Source organism: Elephas maximus, chromosome 7 (genome assembly GCF_024166365.1).
Source record: "Elephas maximus indicus isolate mEleMax1 chromosome 7, mEleMax1 primary haplotype, whole genome shotgun sequence".
NCBI classification, from domain to species: domain Eukaryota; kingdom Metazoa; phylum Chordata; class Mammalia; order Proboscidea; family Elephantidae; genus Elephas; species Elephas maximus.
The window spans coordinates 128,159,681-128,187,625 of record NC_064825.1 but is presented as its reverse complement, the minus strand read 5'-3'; the positions used below and the strand labels follow the sequence as shown (position 1 = coordinate 128,187,625).

General features: G+C 47.8%; 1 protein-coding gene across 3 annotated transcripts in view; it reads left to right on the top strand.

Moving 5' to 3' along the window:
- Window positions 1-27,691, top strand: part of BATF2 (basic leucine zipper ATF-like transcription factor 2) — a 28,830-nt gene extending 1,139 nt beyond the window's left edge. Inside the window, exons 1-3 of one of the 3 annotated variants that reach the window (XM_049892424.1) lie at window positions 21,989-22,186; window positions 23,615-23,719; window positions 25,564-27,687. In XM_049892424.1, the coding sequence (XP_049748381.1) occupies window positions 22,148-22,186; window positions 23,615-23,719; window positions 25,564-26,208 (789 nt within the window). In that variant the 5' untranslated portion in view covers window positions 21,989-22,147 and the 3' untranslated portion in view covers window positions 26,209-27,687. Of the gene's footprint in view, window positions 1-21,988; window positions 22,187-23,614; window positions 23,720-25,563 lie in introns of those variants that run through there. The other 2 variants (XM_049892423.1, XM_049892422.1) reach the window with 2 other exon arrangements.
- Window positions 27,692-27,945: the final 254 nt, after the last annotated feature.

The following is a 27,945-nucleotide window of genomic DNA, read 5'->3' as shown; positions in this document are numbered from 1 at the left end:
TAGAGTGCCAGGCCTTTTTTCTGAGGCACTTCTGGGTGGACTTGGAACTTTCAACCTTTCCATTAGGTGCTGAACATTTTAATCATTTGTACCATCCAGGGACTTCTAGCAGAGTTCTTGTTAGGTGCCCTTGAGTCGGTTCCAAGTCATAGAGACCCTATGCATAACAGAAGGATACACTGCCTGGTCCTGCACCATCCTCAGAATTTTTGTCATGCTTGAGGCCATTGTTGCAGTCACTGTGTCAGTCCATTTTGTTGAGGGTCTTTCTCTTTTTCGCTGACCCTCTACTTTACCAAACATGATGGCCTCCTCCAAGGACTGATCCCCCCGATAATATGTCTAAAGTATGTGAGACGAAGTCTCCCTGTCCTTGCTTCTAAGGAGCATTCTGGCTGTACTTCTTCCAAGACAGATTTGTTTCTTCTTTTGGCAGTCCGTAGTATAGTCAATATTTTCACCAAGCCATAACTCAAAGGCATCAATTCTTCAGTCTTCCTTGTTCATTGTCCAGCTTTCACATGCATATGAGGCGATCGAAAACACTATGGCTTAGTCTTCAAGGGAGGATCTTCGGTTTTAAATACTTTAAGGAGGTCTTTCGCAGTAGATTTGCCCGATGCAATGCGTCCTTTGATTTCTTCACTGCTGCGTCCGTGGGTGTTGATTGTGGATCCAAGTAAAATGAAATCCTTGACAACTTAATCTTTTCTCCATTTATTATGATGTTACTTATTGATCCAGTTGTGAGGATTTTTGTTTTCTTTATGTTGAGGGACAATCCATACTGAAGGGTGTGGTCTTTGATATTCATCAGTAAGTGCTTCAAATCCTCTTCACTTTCAGCAATCAAGGTTGTGTCATCTGCATAACGCAGGTTGTTAATGAGCCTTCCTCCAATCCTGATGCCGTATTCTTCTTCATATAGTCCAGCTTCTGGGGTTATTTGCTCAGCATACAGATTGAATAAGTATGGTGAAAGGATACAACCCTAACCTATACCTTTCCTGACTTTAAACCACATAATATCTCTTTGTTCTATTCCAACAACTGCCTCTTGGTCTTTGTACAGGTTCCTCATGAGCACGATTAAGTGTTCTGGAATTCCCATTCTTCATAATGTTATCCATAATTTGTTATGATCCACACAGTTGAATGCTTTTGCATAGTCAGTAAAACACAGGTAAACATCTTTCTGGTGTTCTCTACTTTCCTCCAGGTTCTATATGACATCAGCAATGATATCCCTATTTCCATGTCGTCTTCTGAATCTGGCTTGAATTTCTCGCAGTTCTCTGTCAATATACTGCTGCAACCGCTTTTGAATGATCTTCAGCAATATTTTACCTGTATGTGATATTAATGATATTGTTGGATAATTTCTGCGTTCTGTTGAATTACGTTTTTTTGGAATAGGCATAAATATGGCTCTCCTCCAGTTGGTTGGTGTCGTGAGTTGAATTGTGCCCCCCAAAAGTATCTGTCAACTTGGCTAGACCGTGATTCCCTTGTATAATTGTATGATTGTTTACCGTTTTATCATCTGATGTGATTTCCGTATGTGTTGTAAATCCTATCACTCTGATGTAATAAGACGGATTAGCAGCAGTTATATTGATGAGACCTACAAGATTAGACAGTGTCTTAAGCCAATCTCTTTTGAGTTATAGAAGAGAGAAGTAAGCAGAGAGACATGGGAACTTCATACCACCAAGAAAGCAGAGTGCGTCCTTTGGATCTGAGGTTCCTGTGCTGAGATGCTCCCAGACCAAGGGAAGACTGATGATAAGGACCTTCCTCCAGAGCCTACAGAGAGAGAAAGCCTTCCCCTGGAGCTGACGCCCTGAATTCAGACTTCTAGCCTGCTGAACTGTGAGAGGATAAACTTCTGTTTGTTAAAGCCATCCACTTGTGGTATTTCTGTTATAGGAGCACTAGATGACTAAGACAGTTGGCCAGGTAGCTGTGTTCCAAATTTCTTGGCATAAACAAGTGACTACTTTCTAACACTGCACCCCTTTGTTGAAACATCTCAGTCGGTATTCCGTCAGTTCCTGGAGCCTTGTTTTTCGCCAGTGCTTCCAGCGCAGCTTGGGCTTCTTCCTTTAGTACCATCGGTTCTTGATCATATGCTTTCTCCTGAAATGGTCAAATATCGACCAATTCTTTTCGGTACAGTGACTCTGTGTATTCCTTCCATCTTCTTTTGATGCTTCCTGCGTCAATCAGTATTTTTGTTCGTTGAATCTTTTGATATTGCAACTCGAGGCTTGAATTTTTTTTTTCAGTTCTTTTAGCTTAAGAAATGCTGAACGTGTTCTTCCTTTTTGGTTTTCTAGCTCCACATCTTTGCACGTGTCATTATAGTACTTTGTCTTTTTGAGCTGCCCTTTGAAATCTTCTGGTCAGCTCTTTTCTTTCATCATTTCTTCTATTCAGCATTCAAGAGCAAGTTTCTTCTGACATCCATTTTGGTTTTTTCTTTTCCTGTCCTTTTAATGGCCTCTTTGATGTCATTACACAACTTGTGTGGTCTTTGGTCATTAGTGTTCAATGCATCAGGTCTGTTCTTGAGATGATCTTTAAATTTAGGTGGGGTATTCTCGAGGTTCTACTTTGGCTCTTGTGGAGTTGTTGTAATTTTCTTCAACTTCAACTTGAACTTGCATGTGAGCAATTAATGGCCTGTTCCACTGTTGGCCCCTGGCCTTGTTCTGACTGATAATATTGAGCTTTTCCATTGTCTCTTTCCACAGATGTAGTCAGTTTGATTCCTGTGTTTTCCATCTGGCAAGATCCCCATGTATAGTCGCTGGTTATGTTGTTGAAAAAAGGCATTTACGATGAAAAATTTGTCGGTCTTGCAAAATTCTGTCATGTGATCTCTGGAATCATTTCTATCACCAAGGCTGTATTTTCCAACTACTGATGCTTCTTTGTTTCCAACTTGCACATTACAACCACCAGTAATTATCAATACATCCTGATTGCATGTTTGATCAATCTGAGACTGCAGAAGTTGGTAAAAAATCTTCAATTTCTTTGTCTTTGGCCTTAGTGGTTGGTGTGTAAATTTGAATAGTAGTGTTAACTTGTCTTCCTTTTAGGCATATGGATATTATCCTATCATTGACAGCGTTGTACTTCAGGATAGATCTTGAAATGTTCTTTTTGACGATGAATGCAACCTCTTTCCTATTCAACTTACCATTCCCAGCATAGTAGACCATATGACTGTCCAATTCCAAATGGCCAATACCAGTCCATTTCAGCTCACTAATACCTAGCATATCGATCTTTATACATTCCATTTCATTTTTGATGATTTCCAATTTTCCTAGATTCATGGTTCGTACACCCCATGTTCCAATTATTAATGGATGTTTGCAGCCGTTTCTTCTCATTTTGAGTCGTGCCACATCAGCAAATGAAGGTCCTGAAAGCTTGACTCCATTTACATCATTCAGGTTGACTCTACTTTGAGGCAGCAGGTCTTCCCCAGTCATCTTTTGAGTGCCTTCAAACCTGAGGGGCTCGTCTTCCAGCACTATATCAGACAATGTTCCGCTGCTATTCATAAGGTTTTCACTGGCTATTTTTTCTTTTCCAGAAGTAGACCACCAGATCGTTCTTCCTAGCCTGTCTTAGTCTAGAAGCTCAGCTGAAAGCTGACCACCATGGGTGACCGTACTGGTATTAGAATACCAGTGGCATAGCTTCCAGCATCACAGCACACACAAGCCTCCACAGTATGACAAACTGACAGACACATTGGGCTCTGTTTAATGCTTGGGAAAGAACCATCAGGCGCACGTTGAAGATAATGGCTAACACCCCTGTAAGCCATTTTCAAAGCACTCCACATTTTCTCCTTCACCCGGCAACCCTGAAGTCTATTCTCTTTTTGTAGATGTGATAATGCAGTCTGGAGAGTTTAAGAAGCTTGGGCAGCAATTCAAACTCAGGCCTGGTTGACAGTAAAGTGCACTGTCTTTGCAGGTGGTTCCATGAAAATTATCTAGAGAGGGAGAGGTCTGGAGCAAGTTTGAGCTTCTCACCCTGCAGAAGAAGGTTGTGGACAGGTGGGAAGCTAGGCAGGGTGCCAGGCCGGGCACTCAGTTGGCACCCCTTTGCCCTCCACCAAGCACACACACAAGGCCAGAGAGTGAGCATAATTCCTAGTCAAGGGCTTTGAGACACATCGATAGTCAAAACGTGAAGTGTCCAGACTGTCGGGGTCTGTCGTCCTACCGCAGGAGTCTGGACCACAGAAATTCCAGTTCCAAGGTGCATGAACATTTATGACAAGGGAGTTTACTGTGGCATGGTTTGAAACAGCAAGAAACTGGAAGCAACCTGTTATGGATTGAATTGTGTCCCCTCAAAGTGTGTGTTGTAAATCCTAACCCCTGTAGTGTTTATAATCTCATTTGGGAACGGGTTTTGTCATGTTAATGAAACAGTATTAATGTAGGGTGTGTCTTATGTCAGTCTGTTTTGAGATATAAAAGAGATTAAAGAAGCAAGCAAGAGAGTAGAGATGGGGGAAGATAGATGCCATGTCACATGAAGATCACCCGGGAATAGAGCTGAAGAGACAAGGACCTTCCCCAGAGCCGACAGAGAAAGAAGACCTTCCCCTAGAGCCGGCATGCTGAATTCAGACTTCTAGCCTCCTAACCTATGAGAAAACTAATTTCTGTTTGTTAAAGTCAAGCCCTTGTGGTATTTCTGTTATAGCAGCACTAGGTGACTAAGACACAGCCTAAGTGCTTTCTGCGTGGTCTAGTTACCTGAACCAGGGTATGTGCATGTGGTAGGTGATGGGAAGCCCCTGAGAAGGTGAGGTGGCACTGTAACATACCAGTGTGGAAAGATGCCCATGCCATGTTACGTGAAAAAAATGGAAGTTCAGTCTCAGTTTAAAAATATAACAATAACTAGACGCATACCCAGGAGCCCTGGTGGCACAGTGGTTAAGACCTTAGCTGCTAATGTTTTTCAAACTGGGATGCAGCGCTTTGAGTGGATTTCAATTCATAGTGACCCTATAGGACAGGTAGAACTGTCCCATAGGGTTTCCAAGGCTCTATATCTTTACGGAAGCAGACTGCTGTATCTTGCTCCTGCAGAGTGGCTGGTGGGTTCGGACCACCCACTTTTTGGTTAACAGCTGAGCCCCTAACCACTGTACCACCAGGGCTCCTAAAATGTCATCAGTGGGTCACAAGTAGGTTGAGCCATATGGAAGTGCCCGTATTTGAGTGACCTGACGACAAAGATGTCAGTTTCATATAGTTCAACTTAATAGTATTACCACAAATTAAATAAAAGGAACAGACCAAAAAAGAAAACACATGGACCTATACCGATGTAGTAAAGGTAAGTAGTGTTTGGTGAAACATTCGTTTCAGATATTTATATGGATGTGTGTACTTCTCACCATGGGTCACAGTCACAAAAGTTTAAAAATCACTACAATTCAACTGTTAACTCTGGGGAGTAGGGTTCGGGGGCACTTAAAATTGTTACCTTAAGCACCTCGGGACTGTTTTACTTTACTACCACTAGCATTAGGAGTCCTGGTGGTACAGTGGTTAAGATCTCAGCTGCTAATCGAAAAGTCGGCAGTTCAAACCCACCAGCCGCTCCATGGGAGAAAGATGTGGCAGTCAGCTTCTGTAAAGATTACAGCTTTTGAAACCCTGTGGGGGCAGTTCTGCTGTGTCCTACAGAGTCACTATGAGTCAGAATCAACTTGTTGGCAATGGGTTTTACCACTAGCATTGAGATCCTTGTTTAAATGTCAGGCTTGAAAATTAAATGAAATAGAGAACAGAAAAAAAATTGAAAGAGTTAATAAGACCAAAAGCTGGGTCTTTGAAAAAGTTAACAAAATTGATAAACCATTGGCCAAACTGTCAAAAGAAAAACAGGAGAGGAAACAAATAACCTGAATAAGAAATGAAATGGGCAATATCACAACAGACCCAACTGAAATTAAAAGTCATATCAGGTTACTACTAAAAAAATTATACTGTAGCAAATTTGAAAACCTAAAAGAAAGGGACGAATTTCTAGAAACACACTACCTACCTAAACTAACACAAACAGGGGTGGAACAACTAAATAAACCTATAACAAAAGAAGAGATTGTTGAGAGTTTTTAAATTACCTTTTCAATCTCTTCTTTTTTAATTACCTTTTCAAAGAAAAGTCCTGGCCCTGATGGCTTCACTGGAGAGTTTTACCAAACTTTCAGAGAAGAGTTAACACCACTGCTTCTAAAGGTATTTCAGAGCATGGAAAAGGATGGAATACTCCCAAACTCATTCTATGAAGCCAGCATATCTCTGATACTAAAACCAGGTAAAGACACCACAAATAAAGAAAATTACAGACCTATATCCCTCATGAACTTAGATGCAAAAATCCTCAGCAAAATTCTAGCCAATAGAATTCAACAACATATCAAAAAAATAATTCACCATGACCAAGTGGGATTCATACCAGGTATGCAGGGATGGTTCAACATTAGAAAAACAATCAATGTAATCCATCATATAAATAAAACTAAAGACAAGAACCACATGATCTTATCAATTGATGCAGGAAAGGCATTTAACAAAGTCCAACACACATGCATGGTAAAAACTCTCAGCAAAATAGGAATAGAAGGAAAATTCCTCAACATAATAAAGGGTATTTATATAAAACCAAGAGCCAACATCATCCTAAATGGAGAGAGTCTGAAAGCATTCCCTTTGAGGATGGGAACCAGACAAGGATGCCCTTTATCACCACTCTTATTCAACATTGTGCTGGAGGTCCTAGCCAGAGCAGTTAGGCTAGAAAAAGAAATAAAGGGCATCCAGGTTGGTAAGGAAGAAGTAAAAGTATCTCTATTTGCAGATGACGTGGTCTTCTACACAGAAAACCCTAAAGAATCCTCAAGAAAACTAATGAAACTAATAGAAGAGTTCAGCAGAGTATAGGGATACCAGATAAACATACAAAAATCAGTTGGATTCCTCTACACCAACAAAGAGAACTAGGAAGAGGAAATCTCCAAATCAATACCACTTACAATAGCCCCCCAAAAGATAAAATACTTAGGAATAAATCTTACCAGAGACGTAAAAGATTTTATACAAAGAAAACTACAAGCCACTACTGCAAGAAAGCGAAAGAGACCCACATAAGTGGAAAAACATACCTTGCTCACGGATAGGAGGACTTAACATTGTAAAAATGTTTATTCTACCAAAAGCAATCTATAGGCTTAATGCAATTCTGATCCAAATTCCAACGACATTTTTTAATGAGATGGAGAAACAAATCACCAACTTCATGTGGAAAGGGAAGAGGCCCCGGATAAATAAAGCAGGACTGACAAAAAAGAACAAGGTGGAGGCCTCACTCTGCCTGATTTTAGAACCTATTATACCACCACAGTAGTCAAAACAGCCTGGTACCGGTACAACAACAGATACATGGACCAATGGAACAGAATTGAGAATCCAGACATAAATCCATCCACATATGAGCAGCTGATATTTGACAAAGGCCCAAAGTCAGTTAAATGGGGAAAAGACAGTTTGTTTAGCCAATGGTGCTGGCATAACTGGATATCCATCTGCAAAAAAGTGAAACAAGACCCATACTTCACACCATGCACAAAAACGAACTCAGAATGGGTCAAAGACCTAAATATAAAATCTAAAGCGATAAAGATCATGGAAGAAAAAATAGGGACAAAGCTAGGAGCCCTGATACATGGCATAAACAATATACAAAACATCACTAACAATACACAAACACCAGAGGAGAAGACATAACTGAGAGCTCCTAAAAATCAAACACCTATGCTTATCCAAAGACTTCACCAAAAGAGTAAAAAGATTACCTACAGACTGGGACAAAGTTTTTAGCTATGACATTTCCGATCAGCTTCTGATCTCTAAAATCTATGTGATACTGCAAAAACAACAAAAAAGACAACCCGATTAAAAAATGGGCAGAGGATATGAACAGGCACTTCACCAAAGAAGACATTCAGGCAGCTAATAGATACATGAGGAAATGCTCATGATCGTTAGCCATCAGAGAAATGCAAATCAAAACTACAATGAGATTCCATCTTACTCTAACAAGGCTGGGATTAATCCAAAAAACACAAAATAGTAAATGTTGGAGAGGTTGTGGAGAGACTGGAACACTTACACACTGCTGGTGGGAATGTAAAATGGTACAACCACTTTGGAAATCGATTTGGCGTTTCTGTAAAAAGGTAGAAATAGAACTACCATACAGTCTAGAATCTTACTCCTTGGAATATATCCTACAGAAATAAGAGCCTTTACACAGACAGATATATGCACACCCATGTTCATTGCAGCGCTGTTTATAATAGCAAAAAGATGGAAGCCACCAAGGTGCCCATCAGCAGACGATGGATAAGTAAATTATGGTATGTTCACACAATGGAATACTACACATCGATAAAAAACAGTGATGAATCCGTGAAACATTTCATAACATGGAGGAATCTGGACGGCATTTTGCTGAGTGGAATTAGTCAGTTGCAAAAGGACAAATGTTGTAAGAGACCACTATTATAAGAACTCAAGAAAAAGCTTAAATACAGAAGAAAATATTCTTTGATGGTTATGAGGGTGGGTAGATAGGAAGAGGAGTATTCACTAATTAGATAGTAGACAAGAACTATTTTAGGCGAAGGGAAAGACAGCATACAATTCAGGAGAGGTCAGCACAACTGGACCAAGCCAAAAACGAAGAAGTTTCCTGAGTAAACTGAACCCTTCAAAGGCTGGTGTAGCGGGGGCGGGGGTTTGGGGACCATGGTTTCAAGGGACATTTAGGTCAATTGGCATAATAAAGTCTACTAAGAAAACATTCTGCATCCCGCTTTGGTGAGTGGCATCTGGAGTCTTAAATGCTAGCATTGGCCATCTAAGATGCATCAATTGGTCTCAACCCACCTGGAGCAGAGGAGAATGAAGAGCATCAAAGACACAAGGTAACTATAAGCTCAAGAGACAGAAAGGGCCACATAAACCAGAGACTACATCAGCCTGAGACCAGAAGAACCAGATGGTGCCAGGCTACAACCGATGACTGCCCTGACAGAACACAACAGAGAACCCCTGAAGGAGCAGGAGAGCAGTGGGATGCAGACCTCAAATTCTTGTAAAAAGACCAGACTTACTGGCCTGACTGAGACTAGAAGGACCCCAGAGGTCATGGTCTCCAGACCTGTTGATCCAAGACTGGAACCATTCCCGAGGCTAACTCTTCAGAAAGGGATTGGACTGGACTATGGGATAGAAAATGATACTGGTGAGGAGTGAACTTCTTGGCTCAAGTGGACACATGAGTCTACGTGGGCAGCTCCTGTCTGAAGGGGAGATGAGAAGGCAGAGAGGGACAGAAGCTGGCTGAATGGACACGGGGAATACAGGGTGGAGAGAAGAAGTGTGCTGTCTCATTAGGGGGAAAGCAACTAGGAGTGCATAGCAAGGTGTATACAAATTTTTGTATGAGAGACTGACTTGATTGGTAAACTTTCACTTAAAGTACAATAAAAATAAATAAACATCAGGCTTGAAGTCCTGTCCTGTCCGAGCTATTGCTGTAGCTTCCCAGGGGCCACACAGTAGGATTTCAGTGAGCATCATTAAAAAAAAAAATCAACCTGTAAGCTCCATGAGACAGGAGGAGGCCAGGAAGTCACAGTATTTAACTAGTGGGTAAATGGGCTTTTAAAGACAAGGCCTGGGGCCTAGTCACATTTCAAAATCTATGCTGAAGTACAAAGCTGTTAGTGATAGAATAATGTCTATATGCTTACAAGGAAGACCAGTTAATAAAACTATTAAATTCATACACCAACCCCCCCTGCCAAAGATGAGGAAATTGAAGATTTTTACCAACTTCTTCAGTCTGGAATTGATGAAACATGAAATCAAGGTGCACTGAGAATTACTGGTGATTGGATATGTGCCTGTATTGCTGTAAGTTGATCTCTGAGCACTGCTTTAGCTGTGTCCCAAAGGTTTTGGTAGGAAGCATTTTCATACTCATTGGATTCTATGAATTTCTTTATTCCATCCTCAATTTCTTCGATAACCCAGTAGTTTTTGAGCAAGGTGTTGTTCAGTTTACATGTGTTTGATTTCTTTTCCCTGCTTTTTCTGTTCTTGATTTCTACTTTTGTGGCTTTACGGTCAGAGAAGAATTACTGGTGATTGGAATGCAAAAGTTGGACACGAAGGATTGGTAGTTGGAAAATATGGCTTTGCTGATAGAAATGATGCCGGAGATTGCATGATAGAGTTTTGAAAGACCAATGACTTCCTCATTGCAAATACCTTTTTTCAACAATATAAACTGTGACTATATATGTGGACCTCACCAGATGGAAAACACAGGAATCAAATTGACTATATCTGCAGAAAGAGATGATGGAAAAGCTTTATGTCATCTGCCAGAACAAGGCCAGGGACTGACTGTGGAACAGACCCGTCAGTTCATATGAAAGTTCAAGCTGAAACTGAAGAAAATTAAAACAAGTGCACGAGAGCAAAATATGATCTTGAGTATACCACCTGAATTTGGAGACCATCTAAAGAATAGATTTGACTCATTGAACACTAATGACCAAAGACCACACAAGTTGTGGAATGACATCATACATGAAGAAAGCAAGAGGTCATTAAAAAGACAGGAAAGAAGGAAAAGACTAAAATGGATGTCAGAAGAGACTCTCGAAGTTGCTCTTGAACGTCGAGTAGCTAAAGCAAAATGAAGAAATGAAGAAGTAAAAGAGCTGAACAGAAGATTTCAAAGGGTGGCTCAAGAAGACAAAGCAAGGACATTATCGTAGTTATCTAGTGCTTCTATAATGGAACTACCACAAATGGATGACTTCAACAAACAAAAGTTTATTCTCTCACAGTCTAGTAGGCTAGAAGGCCAAATTAGGGCGTCAGCTCCAGGGGAAGGCTTTCTCTCTTTGTTGGCTCTGGAGGAAGATCTTTGTCATCAATCTTCCCCTGCACTAGGAACTCCTTAGCCCAGGGATCCTGAGTCCAGAGGATGTACTCCTCTCCTAGCATGACTTTCTTGGTGTTATGAGGTCCACATGTCTCTGTCCTTGAGTTTCTCTTATATATCTCAAAAGAGATTGAATTAAGACACAACTAATTTTGTAGATTGAGTCCTGCCTCATCAACTAACTGCCACTAATCCCATCTCATTAACATCCTAGAGATAAGATTTACAACACAGGAAAATCGCATCAGATGACAAAATGGTGGACAGTCATACAATACTGGTAATTTTGGCCTAGCCAAGTTGACAGATTTTTAGGGGACTCAATTCAACCCCCAACAGGCATCATACATGAAGAAAGCAAAAGGTCATTAAAAAGACAGAGAGAAAGACAAGACCAAAATGATGTCAGAAGAGACTCAGAAACTTGCTCTTTAACATGGAGTAGCTAAAGCAAATGGAAGTAAAAGAGCTGAACAGAAATTTCAAAAGGCAGCTTGAGAAGACGCAATAAAGTATTATAATGAAATGTGCAAAGGTCTGGAGAAAGAAAGCAAAAGGGAAGAACACTCTCTGCATTTCTGAAGCTGAAAGAACTGAAGAAAAAATTCAAGCGTGGAGTTGCAATTTTGAAGGATTCTATGGGCAAAATATTGAATGACGTGGGAAGCATCAAAAGAAGATAGAAGAAATACACAGTATCACTGTACCAAAAAGAACTGGTTGACACTCAACCATTTCAGGAGAAAGCATATGATCAAGAACCGATGGCATTGAAGGAAGAAGTCCAAGCTGCACTGAAGGAATTGGTGAAAAACAAGGCTCTGGTAACTGACAGAATACCAAATGAGATGTTTTAATAAATGGATGCCGCTCTGGAAATTTCCAAGAAATTGGGAAGACAGCTACCTGGCCAGCCAACTGGAAGAGAGCCATATTTATGCCCATTCCAAAGAAAGGTGACCCAACAGAATGTGGAAATTATTGAACAATATCAATAATGTCACATGCAAGTAAGATTTTGCTGAATATCGTTCAAAAGCAGTTGCAGCAGTACGTTGACAGGGAACTGCCAGAAATTCAAGCCAAATTCAGAAGAGGATGTGGATATCATGGCTAATGTCAGATGGATCCTGTCTGAAAGCAGAGAATACCAGAAAGATGTTTACCTGTGTTTTATTGACTCCGCAAAGGTATTCGGCTGTGTGGACCGTAACAAATTATGGACGACATTGCAAAGAATGGGAATTCCAGAACACTTAATTACCCTCGTGAGGAACCTCTACCTAGGTCAAGAGGCAGTTGTTCGAACAGAGCGAGGAGATACTGCATGGTTTAAAATCGAGAAAGGTGCGTCAGAGTTGCATCTTTTCACCAGACTTATTCAGTCTGTATGCTGAGCAAATAATACGAGAAGCTGGACTATATGAAGAAGAATGTGGCATCAGGATTGGTGGGAGATGCATTAACAACCTGTGATATGCAGATGACACAACCTTGCTTGCTGAAAGTGAAGAGGACTTGAAGCCCTTACTGATGAAGGTCAAAGACTACAGCTTTCAGTATGGATTACACTTCAACATAAAGAAAACAAACAGCGCATGCACACACACACATACACACACACACATTCACCAGAAAGAATCACAAAATATCCCAATCCTGACAGCTGTGAAACCTGCTTTCAAAGGGAGAAATTCTTGGGGCTAAGTGAACTATAACTTGAGGATAGAGTTCTAGATGCCTTTTAGAAAGGCACCTTTTAGCCAAGGACTAGGGAGAACAATTTGGCATTATAGTTTTAATTTTAAAAGGTATAGTAGCCTTTTTGATCCAGCCACTCCAGGTATTATTTTATAATCAAAAGGGAAAAACAAAACTATTTCATTCTCGGGGGGAAAAAAAAGTCAGGGGAAAAGAGCCTGGTTAAAATATAATAATTGTTGATCATTATGCATTTTCAAGAAGCGTACCTAAATATTTATTCTTAAGCTTGCTCTAGAAAAATTTCCTATTTGCCTCTTTTAAACTGTAATGTTCATACCAGGTTTTTAAAACTAAAGTTACAGTTTTGATGAGAAGAGAAAAAACATACTTTTCTCTCTGGTAAGACATGTCTATGGTACAAGTCTTATTTTTTGGGCTGCATGTCCATGACAGAGACACCAGCCAGCACTTGGTGGCAGCATACCTAAGTGTAGGTTTTTGTCCCTGTTAGCAAACAAAGAACTGGAGGAGTGAAAGTGCAGTGTAAACACTGAATGACAACTGCGTGTAGATCACAGTTCTGCCTAGGCCTGGAACAGTCCTGTACCCTTTATCTCCCCAGAGACCTTAAGTCACCAAGGCCAGCCTTGTTCCCAGTGCTGGCCACTGACTATTCAGTGTGGAGGCCACAATGTACAGGCCACAGCTGATCACCTCAAATGGCAAGTCAGGTTGTCCAGGCATTCTTGCTACACACCTCAGCCCAGCTGCCTTGTGTGGAAGCGAGGGAAGGTAGCCTCTCCAATCTCCAGGTGACACCCACCCATCCTCCCCGCCCCCCACCGTCCACTCAAGGCATATGACTTCCTTAGGCCTTTCCAGAACCTTAGAGTTGGGACAGACTTGAAAATCCGAGCTCCAGCAGCCACGTGCATGTCCCCCTCACCAGCTAGGCTTTGCTGGCTGCTTCCTGATCTCCACAGGGCTCGGCCACACATGAGCGAGGGGGTGGTCACTGACAATTCCCAGGCGCCTGGGCCCTGCTGCACCTTCACTCATTGAATCCTTGGCAACCGAAGAGGCAGGCACCACTCTCATCTGCACGTGACAGATGAGCCAGTGACGCTGCTCACCTGCCTCTACTCGCCCACAGCAGGACCTTCCAGGAGAGAGGTCCCCTTTTAACCCACATCAGATCCTGTGCCTCCTTTGCTCAGAGTCACCCAGTGCTCCCTGGATCTGTCAGAGGAAGAGCCCAAGGTCTTCAATGGCTTGAGACACCCTCCACCAGGGTCGCTTGGCCCTCCGCCCTCACCCACCTCTCATTCAACCCCCAGGTGGCCTCCCTACTAACGCCCAACCTGGCCAGCGGACTTCCCACTGCCCCGTCCCCACATCTGCCTGCCATCTCCCTCTTCTCAGGTGTCCGGCCTCATTGAGGCCCAGCCTGACCACCTTATTTAAACTGGAAGCTACTCCACTCCCTCACTGCATACTCTCAAATCCTTGACCTTGCTCTGTTATTCCCCCCATGGCGCTTAGGGCCTTGGAACAGACTACATGCATAATTCACTTAATTTATGTCCGCTCTTGTCTCCCCATTGCCATCCCCAATAGAACGCAAGCTCCATGACGGCAAGGAAAAAACCCAAAACCAACCCAGTTGCCGTTGAGTCGATTTCTACTCGTGGCCACCCCACACATGCAGAGAGGAACTGCTTTGTAGGGTTTTCATGGCTGTGACCTTTTGGAAGCAGATCGCCAGGGCTTTCTTCTGAGGTGCCTCTAAAACCAAAAAACCAAACCCAGTGCCGTCGAGTCAATTCCAACTCATAGCGACCCTCTAGGACAGAGTAGAACTGCCCCGTAGAGTTTCCAAGGAGCACCTGGCGGATTCAAACTGCGGACCCTTTGGTTAGCAGCCGTAGCACTTAACCGCTACACCACCAGGGTTTCCTGGGTGGGTTCAAACCACCAACCTTTAACCTTTTGTCTAGTAGCTCAGTGCATAATTGTTTGCTCCACCCAGGGACTCCCGAAGGTGAGGTTTTTTTTTTTTTTTAAAAACAAATGTCGCCCAGCACCTAGAATAGCGCCTGCCATGTAGTAGATGCTTAAGAAATCTTTGTTGACTAAAAGAAACCAGAACAGAGGGTTAGTTAACTGCTCAGAGTCCCACAGCTAGAAAGCAGCTGAATTTCTTCAGCCTTGTACTTAACCACCAGGATTCTCTGCCCCACAAACCAAGACCCAGCCCCCACCCTCTGAAATTCACACAGATGTGAACTGAGGAGGGCATTACATAGGCAGTCCCTCCCCCAGAGGGGGAGACTGAGTCTGGGAGGAGAAGGCAGGTAGGTGGGTAGGTGGCAGTGCCAGGACAGGAACTCAGGTCACCTGCCATCAGTTCAATGTTTACCACCGCGTTTTCTCAATTGTACAGCCCGCCTGAGGGGGTTCTGTAGTCTCCCTTGTCTGCCTCCAGCCACGGCAAAGTGGACCTTGAGAGATCAGTTGTCAAATTCTTTCCGTTTACATATAGGGAAACTGAGGCCCAGAGAGGGCGTGAGGCTCCCCAAGGCCTTGCAACCTGGTAGCACATGAGCTGCAGGTGAACCCAGTTCTTCCGACCCGCCTTCCTGGCCTTCCTTCTGGATGGGTCCTCCCTTCCTTCAGAAACTGTGTTGGGGACTGTGGAAGGCCCCATCTTCACATGCTTACCTCAGCCCTTCCCCTGTTGGCCCAGGACAGGTTCTCACCACAGGTATGAGCACTCCCTCTGCCTTCCTGGGTGTGCTAGGCCCCCATATGTCCACTTCACTGCCGAGTAAGGTGGAAACGGTAGGCCCCACCCCATGTCCTGCACTTGGCTAAGTCCCCTCCTCTCACTGAGCCTCAGTTGCCCCAGCTATCAAACAAGGGCACTGGCTGGTTAATCTCTAGAGTCCTCTGGCCGTGACCAACCCACAACCTGCCTTGCCAGGCTCCCCCGCCGTCCCTCATCCCCTCCCTTGTCCTGGGTTTGCAAAGGTTAGCGCTCCCTGGTTTGTTAATGTGAGTTGCTGGCTAAGCTGGTTTGGGTTGGGCTTTATTCCCCCCTGCCCCATCCCGGGCTCACCCTGCCATGACCAGCCTGCCTGGCCCTTGCCCCATGACCTGGCTGGCCCCTTCTCCAAACCGGCCTCCACATGAGGCCCTCCTATCTCACGAGAGTACAGGAGCCCACAAGGAAGTTGAGAGGGCTGAGAGTAGTGTGAGGAGTGGAAGGCTCTCACAAATGCCAGGGCCATGGTCCTTCTTCTCTGAGCATCCAGGATGTTAGCAGGTGCCCAGCCCAGGCTCCTTGGCCATCAGTGGTCTGTAGGAATGTAATTTCAAGGAGGGGGCCCAGCCAGGGAAACTGGGACGAGAGAGAGGGAACTCACCCTTCTGAGCTCGTTGGTGACCACTTTCCATGTGTGCTTTCAGTCAGCATGACAGCCCTGGCAAAGTGAGGGTATTATACCCATTTTACAGACAAGAAACTGAGGACCAGAGAAACCAAGTGGAGCGTCCAAGTCTGCTAGAAAATGGCAGAGCTGGGATTTGAACCAGGTCTGTCTGAGGCTTGGACTACGTGGGAAACTTCTAGAAGCTGTTTTCACCACTGCTATCTCCCAAAGAGCCCTGGGTGGCTCGCTGACTTGTACATGCTTAGCTGTTCATTATTTGTACTCCCTGCCCACTTGCAAAAGTCTGAGTCAGCTTCAGGGGAAGACGTGTACGTTAAGGGAATTGCAGAGAATCAGAAGCGCAAAGCTTTGGAAGGCGGTAAAGGCTTCCAGCAGGACTGGAGCAGGTTGGACGTGGGTGGGCTGGCCGTGGGAGCCTGTGCCAGTCCAGCTTCCTCTTGATGGTCACTGAGGACTGGGCGAGGACGGCGTTATGGAACCCCAGATGAAGTCATCTGGTTCCTCAGAGGCGCTGGCATTTGTAGATCCTGGCTTTAACGGGTGAGTGGGCAGGTGTTCACATGGTGGTGTGCTGAAAGTGAAAGTCAGTCCTTCCCTCCAGGGCCTGGGAGGCCCCATGATGTCATGGCCCTCAGCCCCTGCCCAGCACTCAGTTCATCAAGCCTTTGTTTTCCTGCCCCTGGGGCCCTGACTGCTGGGATCTTCTTTCCCAACTGGGGCTGCTGTGAAGCAATGGAAAGAGAGAGCCCGCTGGGCTTGGTGCCAGAGACGTGTGGGCACTCAAGTCAGTCCCACCTGGAATGGGATTTGGGCCAGGGGATGTGACCACTGAGCAGTGGCTTCCTCTTGTCTGAATACTGCCAAGATGGTGGCCTCAGCCCAGTATCCATTCCCCCTCCTGCCATCAACAGCATCTGATGGCCTCTGGGAGTTGCCCTTTCCTCACCACTAGTCTCTATGGTTACAGGGGGGCCCTCCAGGATGGATCTGGGACCCCAGCTTCGCCAATCTTACCCCATCCCTTGGCTCCAATGACTGATGTCAGGATTAGGTACGTGACTCAAATCAGACCAAGGAGGGCCAGGCCAAGAACTTCTGTTGAAACTACTGGAATAGTGGCACGGGGTAGGGGAATGTTCCCACTCTCCTGGGGCAGCTAAGCTGGTGTTTTGGTGGCCGTCACACTACCATGAGTATGTGTCAGTCCAGAGGCGAGCAGATGGAGCAAGAGACTGACTCCTGATAACTTTGGTCCTGATCCAGCCATGCCTGAAGCTGTCCCACCCTGGCCTTGTCAGTAACTTAAGCTTGAGTTGGGTCATTTATAAGGGAAAGAGACCCATCTCACACAGTGAAGGTTTCATGAATAACTGCATGGGGGAGTAAACAGCACTGCTAAATTGAACAAAATTAAGGCAAGTCCACCAAGAGGGCAGAATATGAAGGGTTAAGTAGGGAAAACTAAGAATCCAGAGAACCTCATTTCCTTTTCTTGTTGGAACTCTTTGTAAGCATATAAAAATGTGATCAGTTTATGTTAAATATTTAGGGCTGCTTCCCGCACGTGGACACAGTCATTGACTTTTTTTTTCATTAGGAAAAAAAAATTCTCTCTGTTCTTCCATCCTGCTGTATTTTCTTAAAATTAATAATAATGTTGTTGTTAGGTGCCATGAAGTCAATTTCAACTCATAGTGACCCCATGTGACAGAGTAGAACTGCCCCATAGTGTTTTCTTTGCTGTAATTTACAGAAGCAGATGGCCGAGTCTTTCTCCCACGGAGCAGCCAAGTGGGTTCAAATCACCAACCTTTCAGTTAGCAGCCGAGCGGTTAACCGTTTGCACCACCAGGGATCCTTTAAATAATAATAAAATACAAGCTTGTTATGTGTTCATTCATCAGATATTTATTGAGTGCTTTTGTTAACAGTGTAACACTGATGTGACTTATCTCGCATCAAGCAGTGTGCTAGGCCCTTTGCGATGTTACTTTGTCAAATTTGTACATTAGTATCCGATTGTACAGGGAGGCACACAGAGGTTAGTTAAGTGTCTTGCCCACGATCAGCCCAGGCAGCCTGCCTCCATTCAGGCCTGGGATCTTCACACCCTGATCAGCCCAGGCAGCCTGCCTCCATTCAGGCCTGGGATCTTCACACCCTGCGATCAGCCCAGGCAGCCTGCCTCCATTCAGGCCTGGGATCTTCACACCCTGCGATCAGCCCAGGCAGCCTGCCTCCATTCAGGCCTGGGATCTTCACACCCTGCGATCAGCCCAGGCAGCCTGCCTCCATTCAGGCCTGGGATCTTCACACCCTGCGATCAGCCCAGGCAGCCTGCCTCCTTTCAGGTCTGGGATCTTCACACCCTGCGATCAGCCCAGGCAGCCTGCCTCCTTTCAGGTCTGGGATCTTCACACCCTGCGATCAGCCCAGGCAGCCTGCCTCCATTCAGGTCTAGGATCTTCACACTGTGCCAAGGCTGCCAGGCAGTTTCAGGCCCTGGCATCTGAGTCTGCCCACCCTCCAAAACCACTGATAGGAAGCTTCCCTGACCTCCCAGCAGGAATTGCCCCGCCCCGCAGCCTTCCCCACAGTGCAGTCCTGTTGCCCTCCTGCCTTGCCCTGCCAGTTGGCTGTGCCATTGGTGTGTTCCATGCCTCGCCTGGTTGTAAATGCTTCCTGGCTGAGGCTTAGCTTCCACTCACAGTGCGTGGGAAGTCAGCCAGCCTGGCCACTCCAGCAGCCACCACCTGGTCTGCTTCTCAGCTGCCCATTATCTACAGCTCCCTGGAGTGCCCCAAGGAGACCAGGCCTCAAACGAGGGGTGCACAGCATGAGGAGACCTCAATGAGGTCCCTGGGCAGTCGGACCGGGGGTGTCTCTCCAACCCCAGGAGGTGTGGAAAGGGATTGGGGCAGAGTGTCATGGAAAGGGATTGGGGCAGAGTGTCATGGCATCCTGCCTTCTCTCAAACCGGTCCTATGACAGTCCCCGCCCTGTGCCTCAGTTTCCTCACTGAGAAAACGAGGAAGCTGACTGGGAAGAGTTTCCCAGCATCCGAGGGCAGATCCTGGGGGAGCGAATACATCAACACTTTATTGTCTCATCCAGGAAGCGGCCGGGGTCCCTGTGGCAAGCTGCCTGCTGAACTTGCATTTGTTTATTGGTTAACTGAGCACCCAGCTTGTGAAGGAACTGTTTGAGGCACTGGGGATACCTCAGAGGGTGAAATGGGCAAAGATCCTGCCCCCAGGAGCTCACTTTGTAGCTCTGGGATCTGAGGCCTCTGAGCCCCCACTTACTGGGGCTTGGGGCTTTGCTCATGGACAAGGTGGAGGGCCAGGCCCTTCCAAGCTGGCTGTGGAGAAGGACTGAGGGCTGGGAGGAGAGAGGTGTGTGCTCCCCCAGCTTTGCCCCAACCTACCAGGTGACCTTGAGTGGGTCACACCCCTCCCTCTCTGGGCATTAGTTTTTTCCTCACCCTCTAAGTGAACAACTGCATGGGGGAGTAAACAGCACTGCTAAACTGAACAAAATTAAGGCAAGTCTACCAAGAGGGCAGAATATGAAGGGTTAAGTAGGGAAAACTAAGAATCCAGAGAACCTCATTTCCTTTTCTTGTTGGAACTCTTTGTAAGCATATAAAAATGTGATCAGTTTATGTTAAATATTAAGGTCTGCTTCCCACACATGGACACAGTCATTGACTTTTTTTTTCATTAGAAAAAAAAAAATCTGTTCTCCAATCCTGCTGTATTTTCTTAAAATTAATAATAATGTTGTTAGGTGCCATTAAGTCAATTTCAACTCATAGTGACCCCATGTGATAGAGTAGAACTGAAAACCCAACCTGCCAGCCTGGAGGGTGTCCACTGCTGGAAGCCTCACCCAGCCTTTCATGGTTAAATATTAGCCACTCATGCCCCCTCTTCTTGCCACTGCCGCCAGCCGCCTCCTCAGGGAGATCAAGACATAAACGCTATTTTCATTGGTCTCCCTCCAGGTCTGTGGCCTCGTGGCAGGGGCCTGAGCCGCTGGCACACCTCCTCTTTCCTTCTACCCAGAGCTGGGGCCTTGAGAGGCGAAGATGGGGGTGGGCAACATGGGGGAGTCCAGGGCTGGGGCTGGCTGCTGGGGTGGGGACTCCTGGGCCTTAGCTCCTCCTGGTGTTTTTCCTTGGTTACATCATACACATGGCTCCCGGCCCCTCCCAGTGGAGCTCATGGCCTGGCTTAATGAGCCCCACAGGAGCCTGTCTCAGGCACGAAGCCCCAGCCCTCCTGGCTTCTGAGGAGCAAAAGCAATTCAGAGAAATAGGGGTCGCCTCACTGCATGGGGGCGCCATTTCAGCCTCTGCCTTCAGACCCCTCAGAAGCAAAGAGAACAAGGCCCACCCTTCATGCCCAATCCTGCTCACCCAGGCGTTTTTAATTCTGAGCCTGCGCTCATCCTAGAATCCAGACTCTGTCCCCACAAATCTCAGAGGGGGAATGGATTCTAGCAACATAAACAGTGTTATGGATTAAATCGTGTTCCCCCAAAACAAGCATTGTGAACCCTAAGTCCTCTACCTCTCGTTATAATCCCATTTGGGAATCGGTTTTCTAACACACAGTGTAGGGTGTGTTTTAAGCCAATCACCACCGAAATATAAAAAGAATGGATTAGGACAGAGGAGCAAGCAGAGATGGGGGAAGAAAGATGTCACACCACATGAAGATTGCCAAAGAACAGACGCTCAAAAGAGACAAGGACCTTCTGCCAGAGCCCACAGACATAGAAAGCCTTCATCAAGAGCCAGTGCCCTGAATTCGGACTTCTAGCTTCCTGACTTGTGAGAAAATAAAATTGCGTTTTTGAAGTCCCCCACTCGTGGCATTTCTGTTATAGCCCCACGGAAACCAAACCTCATAGTGACCCTACAGGACAGACCCATAGGGTTTCCCAGGCTATGAATCTTTACGGAAGCAGACTGCCACATCTTTCTCCCATGGAGCACCTGGTGAATTCAAACTGCCAACCTTTGGTTAGCAACCGAGTGTTTTAACCACCATACCACCAGGGCTCCTCTGTTACAGCAGCGCTAGATAACCAAGGCAAACAGACCCTGCTCACGGCTGGATAGTACTTTATAATATGCAAAGAGCTCCTAACCTTTAGATGACGCTGTCTACTGCTACATGGTCTATTGTATGAAAACACCATAATTTATCTATTTGTTTCCCTGTTTTAGGGCACAGAAAACCTTTGGAGGCCATTGCTTGTTTTTACAAACCTGCCTCAACATTAGTCTCAGAAGGATTTGGCTGTGGTTGGATTAGCTTGCTTAGTTCCCACACCAAGCCTGTGAGTGGGCATTCATGTCATCCTCTCACATCATTTATAGATGAGGAAACTAAGGCTCAGAGAGGGCGAGTCACTTGCTCAAAGCTGCACAGCTCCAATGTTCCAGAGGTGGGGAGTGAACCTGGGCTCTCCTGATCCCAGAGCCCAGGGGCTCTCTCAGTCCCCACATCAGCCCTTGTCCCTGATGGGATCCCCCAGAGATCCTCTCAGCTCTGTCCCCGGCAGCCCTTCTTCCATCCCCCCAGAACACTCTCTCCACATGGGGCCTTTGGTCCCCACCCCCTCCAGCAAACTGGAGCACCCTCCACCGAGCTCCTCAGGGAGAAGGGGCCTGACAGGAAGGCCGGTTCAAGTTAGGAAATTCTAGCCACGTGAGCAGCCCTGAGCCAGGGATTCTGAGCACCCGGTGGCTTTAGGAGAAACTGAAACTTGGCTGGCTGGGGGCGGAGTGGCCACTGGGGGGTTTAAAAACCACCACTTCCTCTGGCTCCAGAGGGCACAGGGAGGTCACAGTGCTGAGGGACGCCCCAGAACCAGAGAGAGCTTCTGCTCTCCTTGACCAAGCCATGCACCTCTGTAGGGGCGATGGGCTGCTGGCCAGGACGGTGAGTGCAGGGGACCAGGATGGGGCGGGGGTGGGAGGGTTGTGCTGGAGGGTTCCTAGTGCTCAGGCATTAAGGAATGCCATCGGGAGCATCTAGTCCCAGCCTTGTACCCATGGGCTCGGTGACCTTGGGCTCCACACAGCCTCCCTCTGGGCCTCAGTGTCCTCTTGGAATGAAGGCTTTTTAACTCTTGTTTGCATATCCAGCCTCCACGTCAGGGCTTGGCATCTGTATACCAGCTCTCTCCTAACCCACCCATTCTCCTTTCACTGCCCTTACAAGAGTTTTCGCCCCCAACCCCCTGGCCCTGGCTCCCAGGATGCAGGTGCTCAAGGCCCACCTCCTCATGGGATCTTTTCCGTCAGGCTCCAGCTCTTGCCCATCCTCCCCGCCACCCCCCCACCACCATGCTGTGTCTGGAATGGGCCTGCTGTGACCATGAGGAGCATACAGAGTCCTCACCTGGGTGGCAGGTTCTTGCCTGAGGTCCTTACACTCAGGACACACCCCTCACAGTGATCTGTGGGAGGAGCGCTGGGCTGTGGTGTCTCCAATGTTCCCTCTTAACTTGACCTTCCAGAACTCTGGCCATTTAGGTTAAATGTTGTGTCTAAATTTTATGAACTGCAGAGTAGAGGAGGTCACAGCTGTCAACACTTAAGTTCTCTCTTTTATCAGATTGGGCTCTTCGTTCATTCATTCATGTTTGTTGCCGCCCCCTAAAATGTTAGCAACTTGAGGGCAGGGAGTTTTGCGTCTTGGTCACTGCTGTGTCCCTCTAGCTCAGTGTCTGGCATATAGTAGGTGCTCAATAAATATTTGTTGAGTGAGTGAATACCAGCTGTGGGTCTGACTGGGTACAGGGAAATGGAATCAGATGCCAGGCCTGTACACGTGGAGGTCATGGTCAGGGAAATCAACAGCTTGACTGGAAATACTAGCAGGGATGGCTGGTAACAACAGCAGCTGCTGTTTATTAACTGCCGGCTCTGCACCGCCCTGGGCCGAGTGCTCCATGTGCTCTGTCCCCTCTGCTCCCCAGCTCTGAGGAAGGCTACAGCCCCTGGGTTTACAGGTGAGGTGGCTGGGGCTCAGAGCAGTGAGGGGCTTGCCGAGAGCCACATGGCTTGTAGGAGAGAATGTGGGATTGGAAGTCAGTGTGTCTGGGTTCGAATCCCAAGCCCCATGTGTTTAATTAAATCCACTTCCCCACCTGTTGTTGTCCCCACGTGCACTGTGAGGGGTACATGTGGGGGGCTGGCGTTACCATGAAGTGGATGCAGTCAGGAATGTCTACAATGGAGTGTGTGGGTGCCAAGGGAGCAGAGAGGGCTTCTGGGAGAAGGAGACCCTTGGGGTCTTCACTCAGGGGAAGGACAGGGCTTTACAAACAGCAGACCCCTGAGCCCTCTGCCTCATGCCCTGCAGGACCTCGAGGAGCATCAGAGGCAGCTGAAGAGGAAGCAGAAGAACCAGGCAGCCGCCCAGCGCAGCCGGCAGAGGCACACGGACAAGGCAGACGCCCTGCACCAGGTGGGGGCACCCTCCCTCTCCGCTCCTACCCCACTCACCTGACCCCACTGACCTAGGGGCCACCTCTTTCTTCTCCATCCCGCCTGTGTAGCTGTTTCCTAAACTGCTGCCTTTTCCCGGGTTGCCTGAGTTTGGGAGTCGAGTACAAACCATGTGTCAGTTACACACTTGGCGATGGGGCCCTGCCTTCAAGGTGCCTCCAGTCTGGGAGGAGGGGAGACAGAAAGTGGAAGCACATAGGGAGAGCCCAGCGCAGTGAAGAGCATATCGGCTAAGACACTTGTTAAAATGCACATTCCTGGTTGCCCCTTGCCCAGAAGTCCCACCGCATGTGGCTGAGATGGGCCCCAGGAGCTGAGCTAGGATTAATCACTGTCAGGGCTCTGATGTGCGTGGTCAAGGCCATGCTATGAGAAACTCTGGATCCGGGTTAAGACCAGCTGGATAGGGTCCCAGGGGCAGCCTCACTGACTCCAAATTGCTTACTTCACTGAGCCTCGCTCTGCTGATCTGAAAAATGGGGCAATAATCCCTGCCCACAGACCAGACCCTTGTGGAGACTAAAGGAGGCAGAGGAGCCCTGTGGGGCCGTGGAGGTCTCCACCATACACTTGCTGCTTGACCTTGGACGGCAGCTGGCCACTCAGGGTTTCCCTTTTTCCTCCATCGAGGGAGGATACCACCAGGAGATGTAGAAATAAAAATTTTTTTGGCATTTTTTACCATTATTATTATCATAAATGGTTATTTGGAGCTGTGTGTAGGTTATTGCCCCCCATGGGTCCTCAAAAACCAAAAACCAAACCCAGTGCCATCGAGTCGATTCCTTAGGTTAGCAGCTGTAGCACTTACCCACTACACCACCAGGGTCTCCCGTGGGTCCTCAGAACCCAGCATTTGGTAGAATAGAATTTCATAAATGCTTATTCAGGGCTGCTGAGCTGTCAGCCTGTAAACAGGACCCCTGGGAACCCTTCCTCCCCGTGCTTTGACGGGTGCATTCAGGGCCCTGCAGAGCACCTGGCAGCGGCACTAAACAGCCCAGGGGTGTCTGGGCAGATTGACGCCTATACTGCATGCGAAGGCATGTGAAGGTTAGCGTGGGGTGAGGGCTTAGGGGGGACAATGGGAGGTGGCCTGGTAGAGGAAACCGGAAATGTGTCCAGGAAGCAAGGTCCATTCCAGGAACAGGAAGTGAGGGGGAGCAAGGAGGAGCGGGAGTAAGAGAGCCTGTGCAGGCCTCAGGTCCCTCGCAGGAGGTTGGGCCCTAGCACTCGTGGGCACCATTACAGGGCTTAGTGTGTGATTAATGACACTGTCACTGTGCACTTTAGGAAGCGCCTCTGGCTGATATGAGGAGAATGGGGTGGTTTGGGGGCCAGTTAGGGAAAGGAGCCCTGGTGGTACAGTGATTAAGAGCGCAGCTACTAACCGAAAGGTTGGCAGTTCGAACCCACCAGCTGCTCCACAGGGGAAATATGTGGCAGTCTGCTTCCCTAAAGATTACAGCCTTGGAAACCCTATGGGGCAGTTGACTCCGAATCAACTTGAAGGCAGTGGGTTGGGACCAGGACAGGCGATCCCAGGTGAGAGTGATGCCTGCTCAGGGAACTGGAGGTGGGAAGGGAGAGAGGGGCGGATGGGGCGGGTCCCACTAGGAGGTAGAATGGTGAGAGGTATTCGTGGAGGGGTGAGGAGGGAGCAGCCAGAGGGCTCAGCTTGGACATTCAGATGGGTTGTGGTATGGTCCCCTCTGAAGTCAAGGTCACTGGGGGTGGGGGCTTAGGATGGGCCCAGCTGCTGACCGACAACCCCCCTCCCGGCCCACCTGCTTCTCCCTCCAGCAGCACGAGTCGCTGGAAAAGCACAACCACACCCTCAGGAGGGAGATCCGGGCCTTGCAGTCTGAGCTGGCGTGGTGGGGCCGGATCCTGCACCTGCACGAGCGCCTGTGCCCGGTGGACGCCGCCTCCCTCTCAGCCCCGGGGCGCCCTGGGCCACACGGCTGCGTGGGGCAGCCCGACATCTTCCAGACCCCAGCTTCCCCGCCTCCGGCTCGGCACATCTCTCCAGCTCTGCAGCCTTACAAGCCCCCGGGCCTCCTTGCATCCCCTCTGCCCTCACCGTCTGTGGGCCCTGATGCGGTCCCTGTGCCTCCTGCCCAGTTATCCACCAGCCCTGTCCCACCTCCCTCCTCCGCTTGCTCCAGCCTGCTGGGGCCTTCCTTGGAGCTCAGCACCCTCCTGTCCAGCCCCCCAGCCCCGACTGCCCCTCTGCAGCCCCTTCGTTGGGAGCACCCCGCTGGAGGGAAGCCGGAGTCCTCACCCCACAGCCCTTTGGCGCCTCTAGGGCTTGCCAGGCCGCAGAGCGGGGAGTACACACCAGCGTCTGCCTTCTCCACAGCAAATCGGCAAGGACTGGGTGTTGGTCTCAGGCCCTGCCCTCTCCCGGCCTTCCCTCTGCTCTCCTCTGCCCAAGTCCACTTCTAACCCTGCCCCTGGAGCCAGGCTGGCCCCTAATGGGCTCAGGAAGCAGCCTCCGCACATGGGTATCCTCTTGGTCGTCAGCTGCCCAGGATTTCACAGGGGAAAGCAGGGCTGTGGGACTGGCTGGTTGGGGTTGAACCCCTGCTGAGAATTTGCATGTCTGACAAGTTCCCATGAGTTGCTGGTGGTGCTGGTTAGGGACCAGTTCTGAGAACCCCTGGTAGAGCAGTGGTTCTCAAAAATTTATTATATACAAGAATCACCTGGGGATCTTGTTAAACTGTAGATCCTGATTCAGTACATCTGGAGTGGAAATGCAAATTCTCAGCAGGGGTTTGAAGTGGAGCTAACCGATTGGAAGCCCTGGGGAAAAGCAAGCCTTTGAGCCTATTCCTTTGGCTGGGCTGCCACCCCGGCTATCTTATTTCAGCCTTACTGCCCAGCTGCAGAGTCCAGATTTTCACTCTAATTTTCCAGATAAGGAAACAGAGGCTGAGAGAAACCAGGTGACTTGTCCAAGGTCACACAACCTTTCTTGGGACCAGAAACACTGCCCTCTGCTCCCCCTTCTCCTGGAGGGATCCTGGCCCAGGTGCCCTGAAGGTTGAAGTCCTGGAAACTGAGGCCGGTGAAGGAGGTTTAAGTGTCGGTAGTGGGGAGGGGCTCTCTTCTCCAGCCCTGCAGTCCGGAACTGCTGAGCTGGGGGCCTGTCCAGAGTTCAAAGTTGGGCAGGGAGGGGCCAAGGAGGAGCCCAGGTGTGGACTCTTCTCTTCCCCCAGCAGAGCATTCTGTGCCAAGGGGGATCTTGCTGACTATGGGTTGGAGTGGGGAAAGGCCTGGAGCAGTCTCCCAGGAATTTCTTCTGGGTTAAGAGGGCTGAGTACCCATGGCCATGCCAAGAAGTCTGGGGGAGATCCTGCAAGATCAGCTCTTCAGGCTATTCCAGAACAGCTCCCTGCCCCAGGAAGGCTGTGGTGGTTGGGCTTCTGAGAACCCTTTGTGTCAGAACAAAAGGCAGGAGGAAAGAGTGAGGGAAGGGCAGGTGTCAGGTTGTTCTCAACCAAGCGCCAGGTTCACAGGCCTTTGTTTCGCCAGGCCTGTGTCTACTCCTGTACCCCCGCCCCGTCTTACCTCTTACCCTTGGACTCTCGGCAGTAACTCTCCCCTGCTGCTCCCAGCCTGGGCTGCCGGCAGGTGGAGGAAGAACAAGGGCTGCGACCAGGAGGGAACTCAGCTGTGAAGTCTGCTTAGAGAGGGGGGCTTCTCACTCAGGCTCCAGATGGGCACTCTCAGGGGGCTCGAGATGGAAAATCCCAGCTCTTTGCCTGGATTTTCACACACATGGAAGCAAGACACTATGTTAGTATTTAACACACTCCATGATGCCGAGCGCGAGCCTCAGCACATATGCTATGAGAAATAAAATGTTTTCCAATTTTTTTTGCTTTGGCCAGTTGTTGAAAGCTCTGGGTATATGCTATAAAGTTGAAACCAGAGAATCTTTGAAAGAAGAGGGAATAGTCTAGAATTTTAGGGGTACGTAACCCCTCATGGAACCATTGAGGCCCAAAGATGGGATGAACTTGCCCAGGGTCCCACAAGGTTAGGTGTGGTAGTTACAGAATTATGGCAGGTGGCAGAGCCGGTGTCACCAGCAGGTTCAGGGGGAGCAGACTGGTGGGAGGGGAGCTAAGAAGCCATTGATGAGTGAAGGGCTGGAACCCAAGACAAGAGTCGACA